We start from the raw sequence: 15,167 nt of genomic DNA on the forward strand, positions 1-15,167 counted from the left end.
AAATTGGATGTATACTAGAAGTACATAACATATATACATAGAACAATGAATGACCAGGTCTATTGCAAGAGATGATCTTTACAAAATGCAACCCAACATTTCGAGGTTATATATAAACAGTTGACCTCTTCTTCAGGGGTAATTCATGGTGAAATCAAGTAGAGCTGTAGTAAGAGAAAAAACACAAAAAAAATAAAATAAAAATACATTACAAGTTCTCAGGTCAGTCACGTACATACTGTACATACCCATAAGCAAAATACAATTTCAATAGCTAATCATGTGTACATTTCAATATAATACACTGACGCAATCATATTTCACATAGCAACAAAAGCATATAAATCTATACACATTACTAACCATATGTGTAGATCAGGGGTCTCAAACTGGCAGCCCTCCAGCTGTTGCTAAACTACAAGTCCCATGATGCATTGCAAGGCTGACAGTTACAAGCATGACTCCTACAGGCAAAAGCATGATGGGACTTGTAGTTTTGCAACAGCTGGAGGGCCGCCAGTTTGAGACCTCTGGTGTAGTTGGTGAACTTCATATAACATCCAACAAGAAGGTTGGTCTACCCCAGCTCCACCGAGGTCAGAGGGCCCAAGGGATGAGGAGAAATCCAAATATGTAACCAGGACAGGGAGGTTAATGGGGAGAAAATTTACACCCCCCAACCCCATGGATCTCGTGTTCCTGTCAATCAATCCGGAATCCCAGCCACCATATGGTGTCACAGAGGGCACCACCACACGGGCCCGCCACGCTCCAATTGGGTGTCCAAACTGGCTAGGTGGAAACACACATACAAACATGTATCATATAAGTACCTCCCCAGGCATCCCCGTCAACATTGGGGTAGTATCAAGAAAATCTGTAATTACATATAAACTGCGCTGAAAAGACCTACCCTCACCACTGATGCAAAATATATTAGATCACAGGTGTGAATCCTCTCATAGGGACCAGGCTTGAGAAATCCCTCTACAGGGGCAGGGCTCAATTATCACCACACTGAAAAAGTGTCCTGTACCCAAAATCTGGGGGCATAAAATATAGACAGGCAAATTAACCACTAACCGCCCGACCATATAGCAAAATGACGGTGGCAAAATGGTTTTAATATCCTGACCGGACGTCATATGACGTGATCAAGATATTAAGCCTCTGCGCGCCCCCGGGGGCACGCATCGCGGCGATCGTTGTTGCGGGGTGTCAGACTCGGTAAAGAGTCTCCGACGGAGACTCTTTACCACGTGATCAGCCGTGTCCAATCAAGGCTGATCACAGTGTAAATAGGAAGAGCCCGGTAATCTACTTTCCCTCACTCGCGTCTGTCAGACGTGAATAGAGGAGAGCCGATCGGCTGCTCCTCTGACAGGAAGGGGGTCTGTGCTGATCGATTATCAGCACAGCCCCCTGAGGATGCCCACACTGGACCACCAGGGATGCCAGCAGTCCACCAGGGATGCCCAGCACCAGGTATGCCCCCCTAGACCACCAGGGATGCCAGTCAGTGCCCATAATGGATGCCAATCAGTGCCCATAATGGGCATCACTAATTGGCATGCATTATTGTTTGGCACTGATTGGCATCCTATTGTTTGGCACTGATTGGCATCCTATCCTACAATACTGCCTATCCGTGCCGCCTATCCATGCCGCCTATCCGTGCCGCCTATCCATGCCGCCTATCCGTGCCCATTTCTGCCGCCTATCCATGCCGCCCATCCATGCCAATCCATGCCACCTATCCATGCCACCTATCAGTGCCACTTCATTGGTGCCACCTCATCAGTGCCAGTCACTGCAGCCCCATCAGTGAAGGAGAAAACTTATTTACAAAGTTTTGTAACTGAAACAAAAAAAAATATGTTTTTTTTTTCAAGATTTTCGGTCTTTTTTTATTTGTTTAGCAGAAAATAAAAATCCCAGAGGCAATCAAATACCACCAAAAGAAAGCTCTATTTGTGGGAACAAAATGCTAAAAATGTAGTTTGGGTACAATGTAGCATGACCGCGCAATTGTCATTCAAAGTGCGACAGCGCTGAAAGCTCAAAATTGGTCTGGGCAGAAAGGTGTATAAGTGCCGGTATTGAAGTGGTTAATGACTCCATCCTAGTGTCACACATGCCTCTAACAGCCACAGCATATGTATATATGTCCATGTAGCTTACCAGATAATCTCTCTGTCCCAATACCTGTGATCAGCTGCAGGCAGGAGAGAGCACTTGTGATCAGCCTGTTAAATACAGGCGTCACATGGTACTCTTGATTAGTCCAATTCAGCCCAGCTGTATCTCCTAGATTGGAGAGCCACTGGAGCTAGGCGTATTCCCGCTAAGTTCGCTGCCCCCCCCCCCGCAATTGTGCACGCCACCCATTTTATTCTCTAGGGCCTCTGCTTCAAAATATATATAATGCTTGGGGTTCGGATTCATTTTCTAGCAAAAAAAAAGATGACTTTTTACGTGCAGGAGAGAATAGCCAGAATTGTCTTTGGTGGGAAGTAGTTAAAAAAAAAAATTAGAAGTGTGTGATTTTGATTTTCTGAATTGAGCTGGTATAGGTTTGCAGAGAAAATGTTGTGACTTCAGATTTTCTATTCTGCATGCTTGGTTTGGTGACACAAAGGGTTGCATTTCTAAAAAAAAAAATAATAATCTGCAGAACAGTTCATCCACTGAAACTGCATGAACTGTTTTGTGCAAATGGTAATTTCATAAATTCTGAAAAATACCACATTATGGCCACTAGATGGAGTTGAGGATCATAGAAAATAAGATATATTGCCTCTGATCATCTGCAACATCTAGTGGCCATCATGCAGAATGTTTATGGTTCACCATGAAGAATGTTTGATCTGAATAAAAAAAGTCGCCTGATAATGAGCAATTTTGCACAGAGCAGTTTCAAAGGACAACAAACTCTGCAAATTTGTCATTAATACAATCGGGCAACTGACATGTTTAGGAATGGCAGCCCCCTTATATCTCTTGGTAGAGGTTTCCTTTAACAATATTTTTTTTTTTTTTACAGTCTTTGATCTTTCTTGTACGGGATTGGAGTTTTCCATACGAATTTCCTTATGGTTCTGACGGTGGAGTAAAGTTTCTAGAAAAACGCCTGAAGGTTTGTTGATACATTTTTTGTGTCCCATTGAGAGCCTGTGCAAACATAAAGAAGCAAGATAACGGATGCCATTTATAGCACTGTCCTTAGAATTCTGACATTTCTAGAAATAAGATTCCAGGAAAAAAAGAAACAAATGCAGTGCAGGAAGAACTTGATTGCAATGGTTGCACTGGATTCCATTGACTCCGCTCATTCACTCCATGTCATGGAACTAAAATGAAAGGATGAGGCGCTAGCGATGTTCAGTGAACCAGAAAAATACAAATATTCATAATATAGCAAAGTCCATATGCGATGAATCCCAACAGCAAAATGTGATGCTCAGAAATAGATTTCTAGTTCTTCACCACGAGTGCTCAAGAGATGCCTGAAAAATGCCTGAAAAACACCCAAAAAACGCCCAACAAGCAAAATCCCATTAATTTCAATAGCACCTGTTTACATCTGAGCGTTTTCTCACCTGAAGCAAAACGCCTGAAAAAATGCCTTAAAGTGGGGTGCCCCCTAAAAAAAAAATGTAAAAGTCAGCAGCTACAAATACTGCAGCTGCTGGCTTTTAATAATTGGGCACTTACCTGTCCCAGGGTTAGGGTTGCCACCTTTTCTTCAAGTCAAACCTGAACACTTTAGCGGCACACAGCTAATTTTTTTTTATAGTATAAACTCTATATTTTGCAATTATGGTAAATAACATTTCTAATCATATGAAGTTAATCACAAGAGTTCCCCTTTTACATCTGAATTTTTTAAGTTCCCTTACACTGCAAGAAGGGACTCTGCAGACTCTGATGTAAGGGAGAATTCGGGGGGCTCCAACATAAGGGATGCTCTGGGAATCCTGATTTAAGGGGGAACACTGAGAAGTCTTATGCACAGTGAGGACTCTGATGTAAGGGGGAACACTGTGGACTCTGGTGTAAAGGGGAACTCTGATATAAGGGGTGCTCTGAGAACTCTGATTTACCTTAGTGTACTCACTCAGAGGCAGGAGAGAGAAGGGGGAGACTTTAGTCACAGACAGGGATGGATGGCGAGCTCACTCACGCCTTGGCACCTCTCATTCAGATGTATCTAAGGCTGCTGGACTTCAAATTTCCAGCCCCCCACTTTCCCTTTCTGAGGCACAGCGCCAGGGATTGGAGTATGGGCAGACACAGAGGGGTAGGGGCAGGAGGAAGAAGAGGAGATTGAGCCCTCTCTCCGTGTGTGTGTGTGTAGGGGGGGATTGTTAGTGCTGGCTTTGGGCAGTGTGAAAAAATTGTAACAGACACTCTCAACTTAGACAACTGCAGTCAGCAACCCTGCTTGGAGGCCATAGTCCATTCTGAATAATGTGTCCGGGTTTCAAGTAGCTTGAAACCTGGACACATGATTCCAAACCCGAACTGTCTGGGTGAATCCCGAACAGGTGGCAACCCTACCCAGGGTCCAGGGATGTGGGGGAACGAAGCCCCCCCCCCTCGTTCCCCGCTCCGCTCGTGGTGTCGACATTCTTACTGTGAAGCCACAGCTGGCGCACCCACTGCGCATGCGCGCGCGTGATACGCCGCACAGTCATCTGGGACACGTGAAAGGTCCCAGGTGATTATGCGGCACCAAAGGGAAGTGATGTCACCAGCCCAGGCAATGAAGGAGGCAGACTACAAGGGACCCCCTAGCAACAGGCATTTAGAGGTGAGTAAAACATTTTTTTTTTTTCAATTATTTTTTTATGAATTTTAAGCAATTTTTTTATTTTTTTATGGTGGCAACACCACTTTAAGCTCAAAAAAGAACACAAGCTTCTTTGGGGCAGAATGCAGGAGTTTTTCTGCTTTTTACTTTGGTGACCTGTACAAAATAGTGTAAAATCGCTGCAAAATCATGGTAAAAACATGCCATTTTAAAAATGCCTGAGGCTGCATTCACACCTAAGTGTTTTCAGCTCATAAGCCTAAAAAAAGCCTGAAAAAACAAGCCAACAAGTAAAATCCCATTCAGTTCAATGGCACCTGTTCATATGAACATTTTGTCACCTGAAGCAAAACGCCTGAAAAACGCCCTAAGGTCAAAAAAGAACATTCTTCTTCTTTGGGACAGATTACAGGCGTTTTTCTGCTTTTTACATTGGTGACCTGTACAAAATCGCTGCAAAAAAACGCGGTTAAAAACACACGACTTTGAAACGCTCGGGCGTGAATGCAGCCTTAAAGGGGTTGTAAAGGTTCCTGTTTTTTCACCTTAATGCATTAAGTTGAAAAAACACCTGTCAGTGACCGGCCCCCAGCCCCCCAGTCTTACTTTCTTGAACCCTTGAACTTGTCCCACGTGGACGTGCTGTCTCTCTGCTAGGCGGTTCGTGGCTGTTGATTGGATAGATTGATAGCAGTGCAGCCATTGGCTCCCGCTGCTGTCAATCAAATCCAATGACGCGCCCACGGGAGGGGGGGTATGGTTGGGGGGCTGAGTCCTGCATTCGGCATCTGTGGACGCCGAATGCTGGGCTCAGGAGCGTGCCTGCAAGGTAACCCCCCCCTGGGAGAACTCTCCTGGGGGAGTTATCTGATGCGGGGAGGAACAGAGAGCCGCCGAGGGACCCCAGAAGAACAGGTTTGGGGCAACTCTGTGCAAAACAAGCTGCACAGTGGAGGTAAGTATGACATGTTTGTTATTTAAAAAAAAAAAAAAAAAACATTTAGGCTCGGTTCACACAGGGGCCACTTGCCCAGGTGACTTCACCGCCTGACAAGTCGCGCTCCGTTCTGTACTATGGAACCCTTCTAATAGGAGTGACTCAAGTCGCTCCGACTTAGAAAAAAGGTTCCTGTACTACTTCAGGCGACTTGCATTGACTTCTATACAGAAGTCGTTTTGCAAGTCGCCGCTGATCGTGTGCAGGTCGCGGCGCTGCAAGTCGTGCCGCCCCTGTGTGAACCGAGCCTTAATGTCACTTTAAGCTTGTTATATTTTAAATATTTGTATTTGTATTTTTCTGATTCACTGAACATCACTAGCACGTCATCCATTAATATATTTTTATATATATTTTTTTTTCCACAGATTTTGGTGACTTTTAAAGGGGCAGCTTTAATTATGCTTGTTCACTGATTTCACAGGGCGCCATTCATTGTTTTTTTTATTTTCTCAAGGAACTAAAATTGCTGATGGCTACCCTCTAATTATAATTAAGGCTCAGTGAATGTTGGTAGCCCCCTGACCTGTGGTTTGTGCAGAAGAGACTTATGGGGGTTCCTCAGAGGCATAACTAGAACCTTCTGGGCCTCGGTGCAAGAAACCTTGAAGGGCCATTCCGGCCCCTTTCCACTGATTCTAGGGCCCTTTACTCCCATCGTGGGACCCTTTATTACGGTCCTGCAGTGGGCCACCTCCCTGCCATCTTGGGGTCCCCCTGACAGTGGCGGAATGCCAGAGCCCAGTCACAAGTGCGATCTTTGCAAACTTAGTAGTTCCGCCACTGCGTATTATTTACATATTTTTTAGGACCTCCATTGTGGGGGGATGGTGAAATATCATGGGTCTAAACAGACTTTTGAGGCAGAGAAAGGGAAGCTGCAGAGAATGAATGAACACTATTTTGTAAACGCTATAAATTTTGCGATAATCGCTTATTGCGATTTTCTTTTTTAGCCAAAAATATGTAGAAGAATACGTATCGACCTAAACTGAGGGAAAAAATGATTTTTTTATATTTTTTGGGGGGATATTTATTATAGCAAAAAGTAAAAAATAATGCGTTTTTTTCAAAATTGTCGCTCTTTTTTTGTTTATAGCGCAAAAAAATAAAAAATGCAGGGGTGATCAAATACCACCAAAAGAAAGCTCTACTTGTGGGGAAAAGAAAGTACGTCAATTTTGTTTGGGAGCCACGTCGCACGACCACGCAATTGTCAGTTAAAGCGGCGCAGTGCCAAATCGCAAAAAAAGTGGTCTGGTCATTGGCCGGCAAAATGGTCCGGGGCTGAAAGTGGTTAACTGACAATTGCAATGCTGTACCCAATCAAAATTAACGTCCTTTTTTTTTCCCCGCAAATAGAGCTTTCTTTTGGTGGTATTTGAACGCCTTTTTTGAAAATGCAATATTTTGTACGTCTCGCTATAATAAATATCCCCTTTTTTTTTTAAAAAAAGCTAATCTTTTCCTCAGTTTAGGCCGATATGTATGCTTCTACATATTTTTGGTAAAAAAAAATGTAAAAAATAAAAAAATCGCAATAATGGTATATTGATCGGTTTGCACAAAATGTATAGCATCTACAAAATAGGTTTTAGATTTATAGCATTTTTATTATTATTATTTTTTTATCTTTTTTACTAGTAATGGCAGCGATATGCGATTTTTATCGAGACTGCAACATTATGGCGGACACTTTTGACACATTTGTGGGACCATTGGCATTTTATACAGTGATCAGTGCTATAAAAATGCACTGATTAGTGTAAAAATGTCACTGCCGGGGAAGGGGTTAACACTAGGTGGTGATCGAGGGGTTAACTGTGTTCCCTGTGTGTGTTTCAAACTGTAGGGGGAGGGGACTGACCTAGAGGAAATGACAGATCGTGGTTCCTAGCCATTAGGAACACACGATCTGTCACTCCTCGCAGAACAGGGATTTGTGTGTTGACACCACACATGTCCCTGTTCTGCCTCTTGTGCCCGCGATCGCTTGTGGCCCGGCGCTCATCGCGACAGTAGGCCACGAGCATCGGCACCCCCGCTGTGCAGCGGCGTGTACCTGCTATCCCGCGAGCCGACGTATAGCTATGACGGCTCGTGGGATCGCGCCGACCTGCCTCAGTAAAATTACAGTGGCTGGTCAGCAAGGGGTTGATCCGCAACTTTAATTAACATAGTAATTGGTGATCCTGCAAAGATGGTCCTTCCTGGTATAGCTCCACTGTTGTCACAAGAAAAACATGTTCTGAGAAATGCCTTGCCACCAATGCTGAATTAGCTGTAGACAGGAAGTAGCTGCAAAGAGACTGCAAAGGATCAACAGAGCTAAGAGGCAGCAAAAAGGGGGACAAAAAGGTGAAAAAATGAAAATGGCATTTGTTTATGGTACACGGAGCTTGAGCAAACAAAATGTTATTCAGCCTGGGCTTACATCTACTTTAAATTGCAGAACTTTTTTTTTTTTTCTTTCCTTTCAAGTGTGCATTTTCTTTGCCGCTGAACTAAACGTGTGTATTGATCTGCTGTGTCAGGTGTCCGAGAATCAGCATGAAGAATTGCAGAATGTCAGGAAACACATCCACTCCTGTTTTACCAACATCTCCTGCTTCCTCCTGCCACATCCCGGCCTCACCGTAGCCACCAACCCCAATTTTGATGGCAAACTTAGAGGTGAGTTATAATATCCGCACAATGGCTTCCATCTGCTTTTCAATGGATGCTACCCCATGCCAACAAAGGGTCTAAGGCAAGTCCCTAGATGATGCGATTTTCTTTCCTGCAACCACAGATGGAAGGAAAGAAAAACGCTCGATTCCCCCATCAACACAGTGAGTGTTGATGGGGGAATGCCTCCCGTGGAGCCTTCCCTGCCGGCAGAACACAAGGATTACCGCTAGCGGCTATAGCTGCCGGTGTTGTGTCGAATACTATCCCCCGTTGGATAGCGTCCGCCCTGTACTGCGCTTGTGCAGTACGGAGAACAAGGAGACGCCGCAAGTCTCCGAAGATGAACGGCGGCTGCGCACTGAGTCCAGGGTCAAGCCCCACCATCCAAGTGGACATAGAGTTAGAATAAAAAATAGCCGAGCAAAGCGAGCCCGTGCCCGAAGCGCGGCGAGCGAAGCGTGGCGATCCCACGAGGGGCCCTGTTACTAAGTGCTACCGTATGTCCACTTGGATGGTGGGGCTTGCATGGACCATGCAATTTCGCTCTCAAAACGTCACTTCTGACCATACCTCTAAGCCCTTGTACATACGGTCGGAGATTCCGACGAAATGTGTCCTATCGGACCTATTGTCGAGTTATCCGACTGTGTGTGGTCTCCATCAGACTGTTTCCGTTGGAGTATCCGACGGACCAAGTTTTCCAACTTGTCCGTAAAATTTTCCGACAAAATGCTCCGATCGGACATACTCCGATCATGTGTAGCCTACTCCGACGGACAAAGTGCCACGCATGCTCAGATCAAATTCCTAGACCAAAGCTATTGGCTACTAGCCTGAACGTAGTCCCGTCGTAACGAAATAACGGCATCACGTTATGTACAATCGGATTTTCCGACAACTTTGTCCGACCGTGTGTATGCAACAGTTTCGGACAAAATCCGTCGGACAAAATCCAACGGATTTGGTTGTCAGAATGTCCGACCGTGTGTACAAGGGCTTAAAGAGGAAGTAAACCCTGATGGGTGTTACTTCCTCTTTCATTCCTTGCAAAGGCAAAGCATAATGGACTACTATGCATCGCATCGCATCACATAGTAGCCCATTATGTGTCACTTACCTGACACAGGAGCCAGCGAAGTCGCCGCTGTCCCCTGTAGTCCGCCGCATCCATCTTGCTGGTGGCGTCTCGCAGCTCCGCAGCTGTCATTCGGCGAAGCAGCAATGACGTCACTCCCGCGCATGCGCACGGGAGTCGACACGCGCGGCTTCTCCATTTTTGGAAATGCCGCGCTCAGTGCGCCTGCACGCCGCTGTCTACGGCGCATGCGCTGTAGACAGCGGTACCCGTTTTCGGGCAAATATCTCCTAAACCATATAGGTTTAGGAGATATTGCTTGGACCTACAGGTAAGCCTTAATCTAGGCTTACCTGTAGGTCAAAGTGGTTTGTAAGGGTTTACAATCACTTTAAAGGTATATTTTTTAAATGTCATTATTTCAAATGACTTTTTTTTTTTATTGCATTTAAGTCCAAATATGAGATCTGAGGACTTTTTGACCCCCAGATCTCATATTTAAGAGGACCTGTCATGCTTTTTTCTATTACAAGGGATGTTTACATTCTTTGTAATAGGAATAAAAGTGATAAATTATTTATTTATTTTTTAAAACAGTGTAAAAATAAATAAAATCAATTAAAATAAATAAGAAAAAAAAAAGTTTTTAAGAACATCCCGTCACGACGAGCTCGCGCGCAGAAGCGAGCGCATACGTGAGTAGCGCCCGCATATGAAAACGGCGGTCGAACCACACATGCGAGGTATCACCGCGATCGGTAGAGTGAGAGCAATAATTCTAGCCTCCTCTGTAGCGCAAAAAAAATGCAACCTGTAGAATTTTTTAAATGTCGCTTATGGAGATTTTTTGAGGCTAAAAGTTTGACGCCATTCCACGAGCGGCCGCAATTTTGAAGCGTGACGTGTTGGGTATCAATTTACTCGGCGTAACATTATCTTTCACAATATAAAAAAAAAAATTGGGCTAATTTTACTTTTTATTATTACAGTATATTATTTTACTGTTGTCTTATTTTTTTTATTCAAAAAAGTGAATTTTTTCCAAAAAAAGTGTGCTTGTAAGACCGCTGCACAAATACGGTGTGAAAAAAAGTATTGCAGTGACCACCATTTTATTCTCTAGGGTGTTAGAAAAAAAAAAACTATATAAAATGTTTGGGGGTTCTAAGTAATTTTCTAGCAAAAAAAAACTGTTTTAAACATGTAAACACCAAATCTGAAAAAGAGGCCCGGTCCTTAAGTGGTTAAAGTCGTTGTCTGCCCAAAAAAAAAAAAAAAGGAACTCCTCCTTGCAGGGTAATGAAATAATGTGCTAGTATGCACCGTATAGCCGTTTCAGCCCTGGACCATTTGGCTGGCCAAAGACCAGAGCACGTTTTGCGATTCAGCACTGCGCCGCTTTAACTGACAACTGCGTGGTCGTGCAACGTGGCTCCCAAACCAAATTGACGTCCTTCCCCCCCCCCCCCCCCACAAATAGAGCTTTCTTTTGGTGGTATTTGATCTCCTCTGTGTTTTAAATTTTTTGCGCTATAAACAAAAAAAAGAGCGACAATTTTGAAAAAAACTAATTTTTTTTTAATTTTTGTTATAATAAATATCCCCCAAAAATATATAAAAAAAACATTTTTTTCCCTCAGTTTAGGCCGATATGTATTCTTCTACATATTTTTGGTAAAAAAAAATCACAAGAAGCGATTGATTGGTTTGCGCAAAAGTTATAGCGTTTACAAAATAGGGTATAGTTTTATGGCATTTTTATTAATAATTTTTTTTATTTTTTTACTAGTAATGGTGGCGATCAGCGATTTTTAATGATTACGACATTATGGCAGACACGGACAATTGTGACACATTTCTGGGACCATTGGCATGAATACAGCGATCAGTGCGATTTAAAAATGAACTGATTACTGTAAAAATGTCACTGGCCGTGAAGGGGTCAGTGAAGGGGTTAATGTGTGTCCTAGTTTGTGTTCTAACCGAAGGGGGGATGGGACTGTGCAGGGAAATGAATAGATGTGTATGAACAGACAATCTCTCAGTCCTCCCCTCAGAGAACCCGAAACTGTGTGTTCCGGGTTCCGGGTTCTCTGTGTGCCTAGAGAAATCGCGGCTGATCGAGACCGCCAGGCACTCGCATCGGCTCGGGGAGTGAGCAGGGGGGGCACGCATGCGCCCCCTAGTGGCCGTCTATGTTACCGACGTAACATAATGGCAATACGTGCAGCCGAGCCATGTTGCCGTAGTACAACTGCAGTGGGCTGGTCGGCAAGCGCATACCAGCACATTATGAAACGCTGGCCTAAAAACGAAGCCCCCCAGCAGCACCCCGTCACCACTGACAAGGCTTTCATCTTCCTTTCAAGTTCACAGGAACCAGCCGTTCGAATGACCAAGCCGCAATAACGTCACTCCCGCGCATGCGTATGGGAATCGTGGTCGTGGCACAGAGCTATGGATTGATGGCATACTCGGTATGCCTTCTGCTCAGAGCGCTGTGTGCATGCACCGGTGATGTCACTGGCTGCAGAAGTAGAAAATATCTCCCAAACGCACATTTAGGTATTCATTGTACCTACAGGTAAGTTTTATTATAAGCTTACCTGTAGTTACAAGTGACCATGCAGTGTTTACTACCGCTTTAACCACTTGCCGACCAGCCGCCGTCATTATACTGCGGCAGGTCGATGCGATGCTTCTCGAATCATCGTAGCTATATGTCTGCTCGCGGGATCGGGATAGCAGGCAGATTTGGCTGTTCAATGACTAGGCCATTTCTTGCTATTCGGCACTGCGTCGCTGTAACTGACAATTTGCTGTGCTGCGGGGTGCCGATGCTCTTGGCCGACAGTCGCGATGACCGCCGTCCACGAGCGATCGCAGGCACGAGATACAGAACAGGGAGGTGTGTGGTGTAAATACACAAATCCCTGTTCTGCGAGGAGTGACAGATCGTGTGTTCCTAATAGCTAGGAACCACGATCTGTCATTTCCTCTAGGTCAGTCCCCTCCCCCTACAGTTAGAAACACACCGAGGGAACACAGTTAACCCCTTGATCGCCCCCCCCTAGTGTTTAACCCCTTCCCTGCCAGTGACATTTTTACAGTAATCAGTGCATTTTTATAGCACTGATCGCTGCATAAATGCCAATGGTCCCAAAAAATGTGTCAAAACTGTTCAATGTGTCTGCCATTTCGCAGTCCCGGTAAAAATTGCAGATCATTACTAGTAAAAAAAAAATAATAATAATAATAAAAATGCTATAAATCTATCCCTTATACCCCAAACCAATCAATATATGCTTATTGTGATTTTTTTTTTTATTTAACCAAAAATGTAGAATACATATCGGTCTAAACAGAGAAAAAAAATGCTTTTTAAAAAAAAAAAAAGGGGGGGGGGTATTTATTATAGCAAAAAGTACAAAATATTGTGGGGTTTTTTTTTCAAAATTGATGCTCTTTTTTTGTTTATAGTTCAAAAACTGCAGAGGTGATCAAATATCACCGAAAGAAAGCTCTATTTGTGGTGGGGAAAAAAAGGACGTAAATGTTGTTTGGGTACAACGTCGCACGACCGCGTAAAATTGTCAGTTACAGCGACGCAGTGCCGAATAGCAAGAAATGACCTGGTCATTGAACAGCCAAATGTGTGGACTGAAACCTGGACACATGATTCAAAACCCAAACTGTCCGGGTGAATCCTGGACAGGTGGCAACCCTAGTACAGACATGCTACACTACTGACCGGAGGGATCACTGCTGTAGTTTGGCTGGGTCTGGTAAGAGGGTCTGTTTGCCATTATCCATTACTTATCCTAGGGACTGTACTACGTCTGCAGTCTCTGACGATGATAATGTGATAATGACATTGTCGAAAAATGGCAGCGCATGGGTGACCCTAAAAGTATACCCCCCCCCCCCCCCCCCGAAAAACGTCTGCGGACGCCCATGATTTGATGTGGAACCAAATTCAGCTTATTGCTCTGTCTTATCAGCTTCTCGTAGCAGAATGGGGTTTTTATCAGAGAATGATTCAATGGAATTCCTGGATAAGAAGTAATACACAATAAATGTAGCGCTATAAAAGTGTAGTAAACAATAAATAATAAAATCCAAAAATGAAAAATAAAATATAAACAAACCATTAAAGTCCACTCCGGACGTGAAATATAGTATTTCACACAACATGAAGACAGCAAAGTGATCTTGAGGACGTCTCAAAAGCAGTGAATTCTAAGCACAAAGAAACAGGATGGGTACTCTTACCGGAACCATGAGGTCATATGGGCATCAAGAAATAGACAGATCCACACGGGTCCAGCAGCCGCTAGGATTACTATCTGTCTTCCGATCAGAGGAAAGATGTTCTATATCCTCCACAAAGTTCCAGCGTCTCCATCTGGATGCCCCTGTTGAAGTCCTATGGGACGAAACGCGTAGGGAATTTCACGTGAGGAGAGGACTTTAATGATTTGTTTATATTTTATTTTTCATTTTTGGATTTTATTATATTTTTTTCACATACTTATCACGTATGTTTATTACACTTTTATAGCGCTACATTTATTGTGTATTTCTTTTTATTAATTTGGTTATGTTCGTATGTAGCTGCTGTTTTGCACATTTTGATTAGCGCAATATCTTCCTATTCTGGATAAGAAGTAAGCAGGAAGGAGCTACTCACTGGAAAATGTCTATTTTTTGGGGGGGATCAGAACTATGGGCCTTAACCACCTCCCACCCACCGTACAGTAAAGTGAAGGCGGGCGGGATCCCCTCTCTTTCTGGGATGACATCATATGACGTTGTCCCAGTGTCACCATTCTTGCGCGCCCACGGGGGCACGCAGTGTGGCAACCGCGGTCACACTGTGTGCCTACTGCGCAACCTCATCTCGGTAGAGAGATGATGACACGGCTCTTTACCCATGTGATCAACTGTGTCCAATCACAGCAGGTAACATGCAAGCACAGAAGTGCGGTTTATTGGCTTTCCTCGCCTTACACTGATAGAGTGTGAGGAGAGCCGATCAGCGGCACATGCTCTCAGGGGAGACCTGTACAGGTAATCAGTGCCCTGATTATCAGTGCAGCCCCAGCAGTGCCCATTAGAGACACCAATCAATGCCCATCAGTGATGCCAGACAGTGCTTTTTCATTACCCACCGTGCCGCCTATAATTGCCCATAAGTGCCAACTATCAGTGCCCATCAGTGTAGGGGTAAAATTACTTATTTACCAAATTTACTGACAGAAACTAAGAATGTTTTTTTTTATTTTTATTTTAATTTTCAGGTTTTTTACTTTTTTTTTTTAGCAAAAAATAAAAAACCCAGCAGTGATAAATTACCACCAAAAGAAAACTCTATTTGTGTGAAAATAAAAATGTAATTTGAGTACAGTGTTGCATGGCTGCGCAATTGTCATTCAAAGAGAGACGGCGCTGAAAGCTTAAAATTGGCCTGGGCAGGAAGGGGGTGAAAGTGCCCGGTATTGAAGCGGTTAAAGAGGAAGTAAAGGCAAAAAAAAAAAAAGCACACCCTGTAAGGCAAAGGCATAATGAGCTAGTATGCATAGCATACTAGCTCATTATGAATAACTTACCTG

General features: G+C 43.9%; 1 protein-coding gene across 2 annotated transcripts in view; it reads left to right on the forward strand.

Moving 5' to 3' along the window:
- ATL1 (atlastin GTPase 1) overlaps positions 1–15,167 on the forward strand; it is a 167,209-nt gene that overhangs the window by 89,910 nt on the left and 62,132 nt on the right. For both annotated transcript variants that reach the window (XM_077466774.1, XM_077466773.1), the window contains 2 exons: positions 3,044–3,136; positions 8,345–8,483. In XM_077466774.1, coding sequence (XP_077322900.1) covers positions 3,044–3,136; positions 8,345–8,483 — 232 coding nt within the window. The remainder of the gene's footprint in view (positions 1–3,043; positions 3,137–8,344; positions 8,484–15,167) is intronic.

The sequence above is a fragment of the Lithobates pipiens genome, unplaced genomic scaffold (assembly GCF_037356315.1).
Source record: "Lithobates pipiens isolate NorthernLeopardFrog02 unplaced genomic scaffold, aLitPip1_a1.2 Scaffold_37, whole genome shotgun sequence".
NCBI classification, from domain to species: Eukaryota; Metazoa; Chordata; class Amphibia; order Anura; family Ranidae; genus Lithobates; species Lithobates pipiens.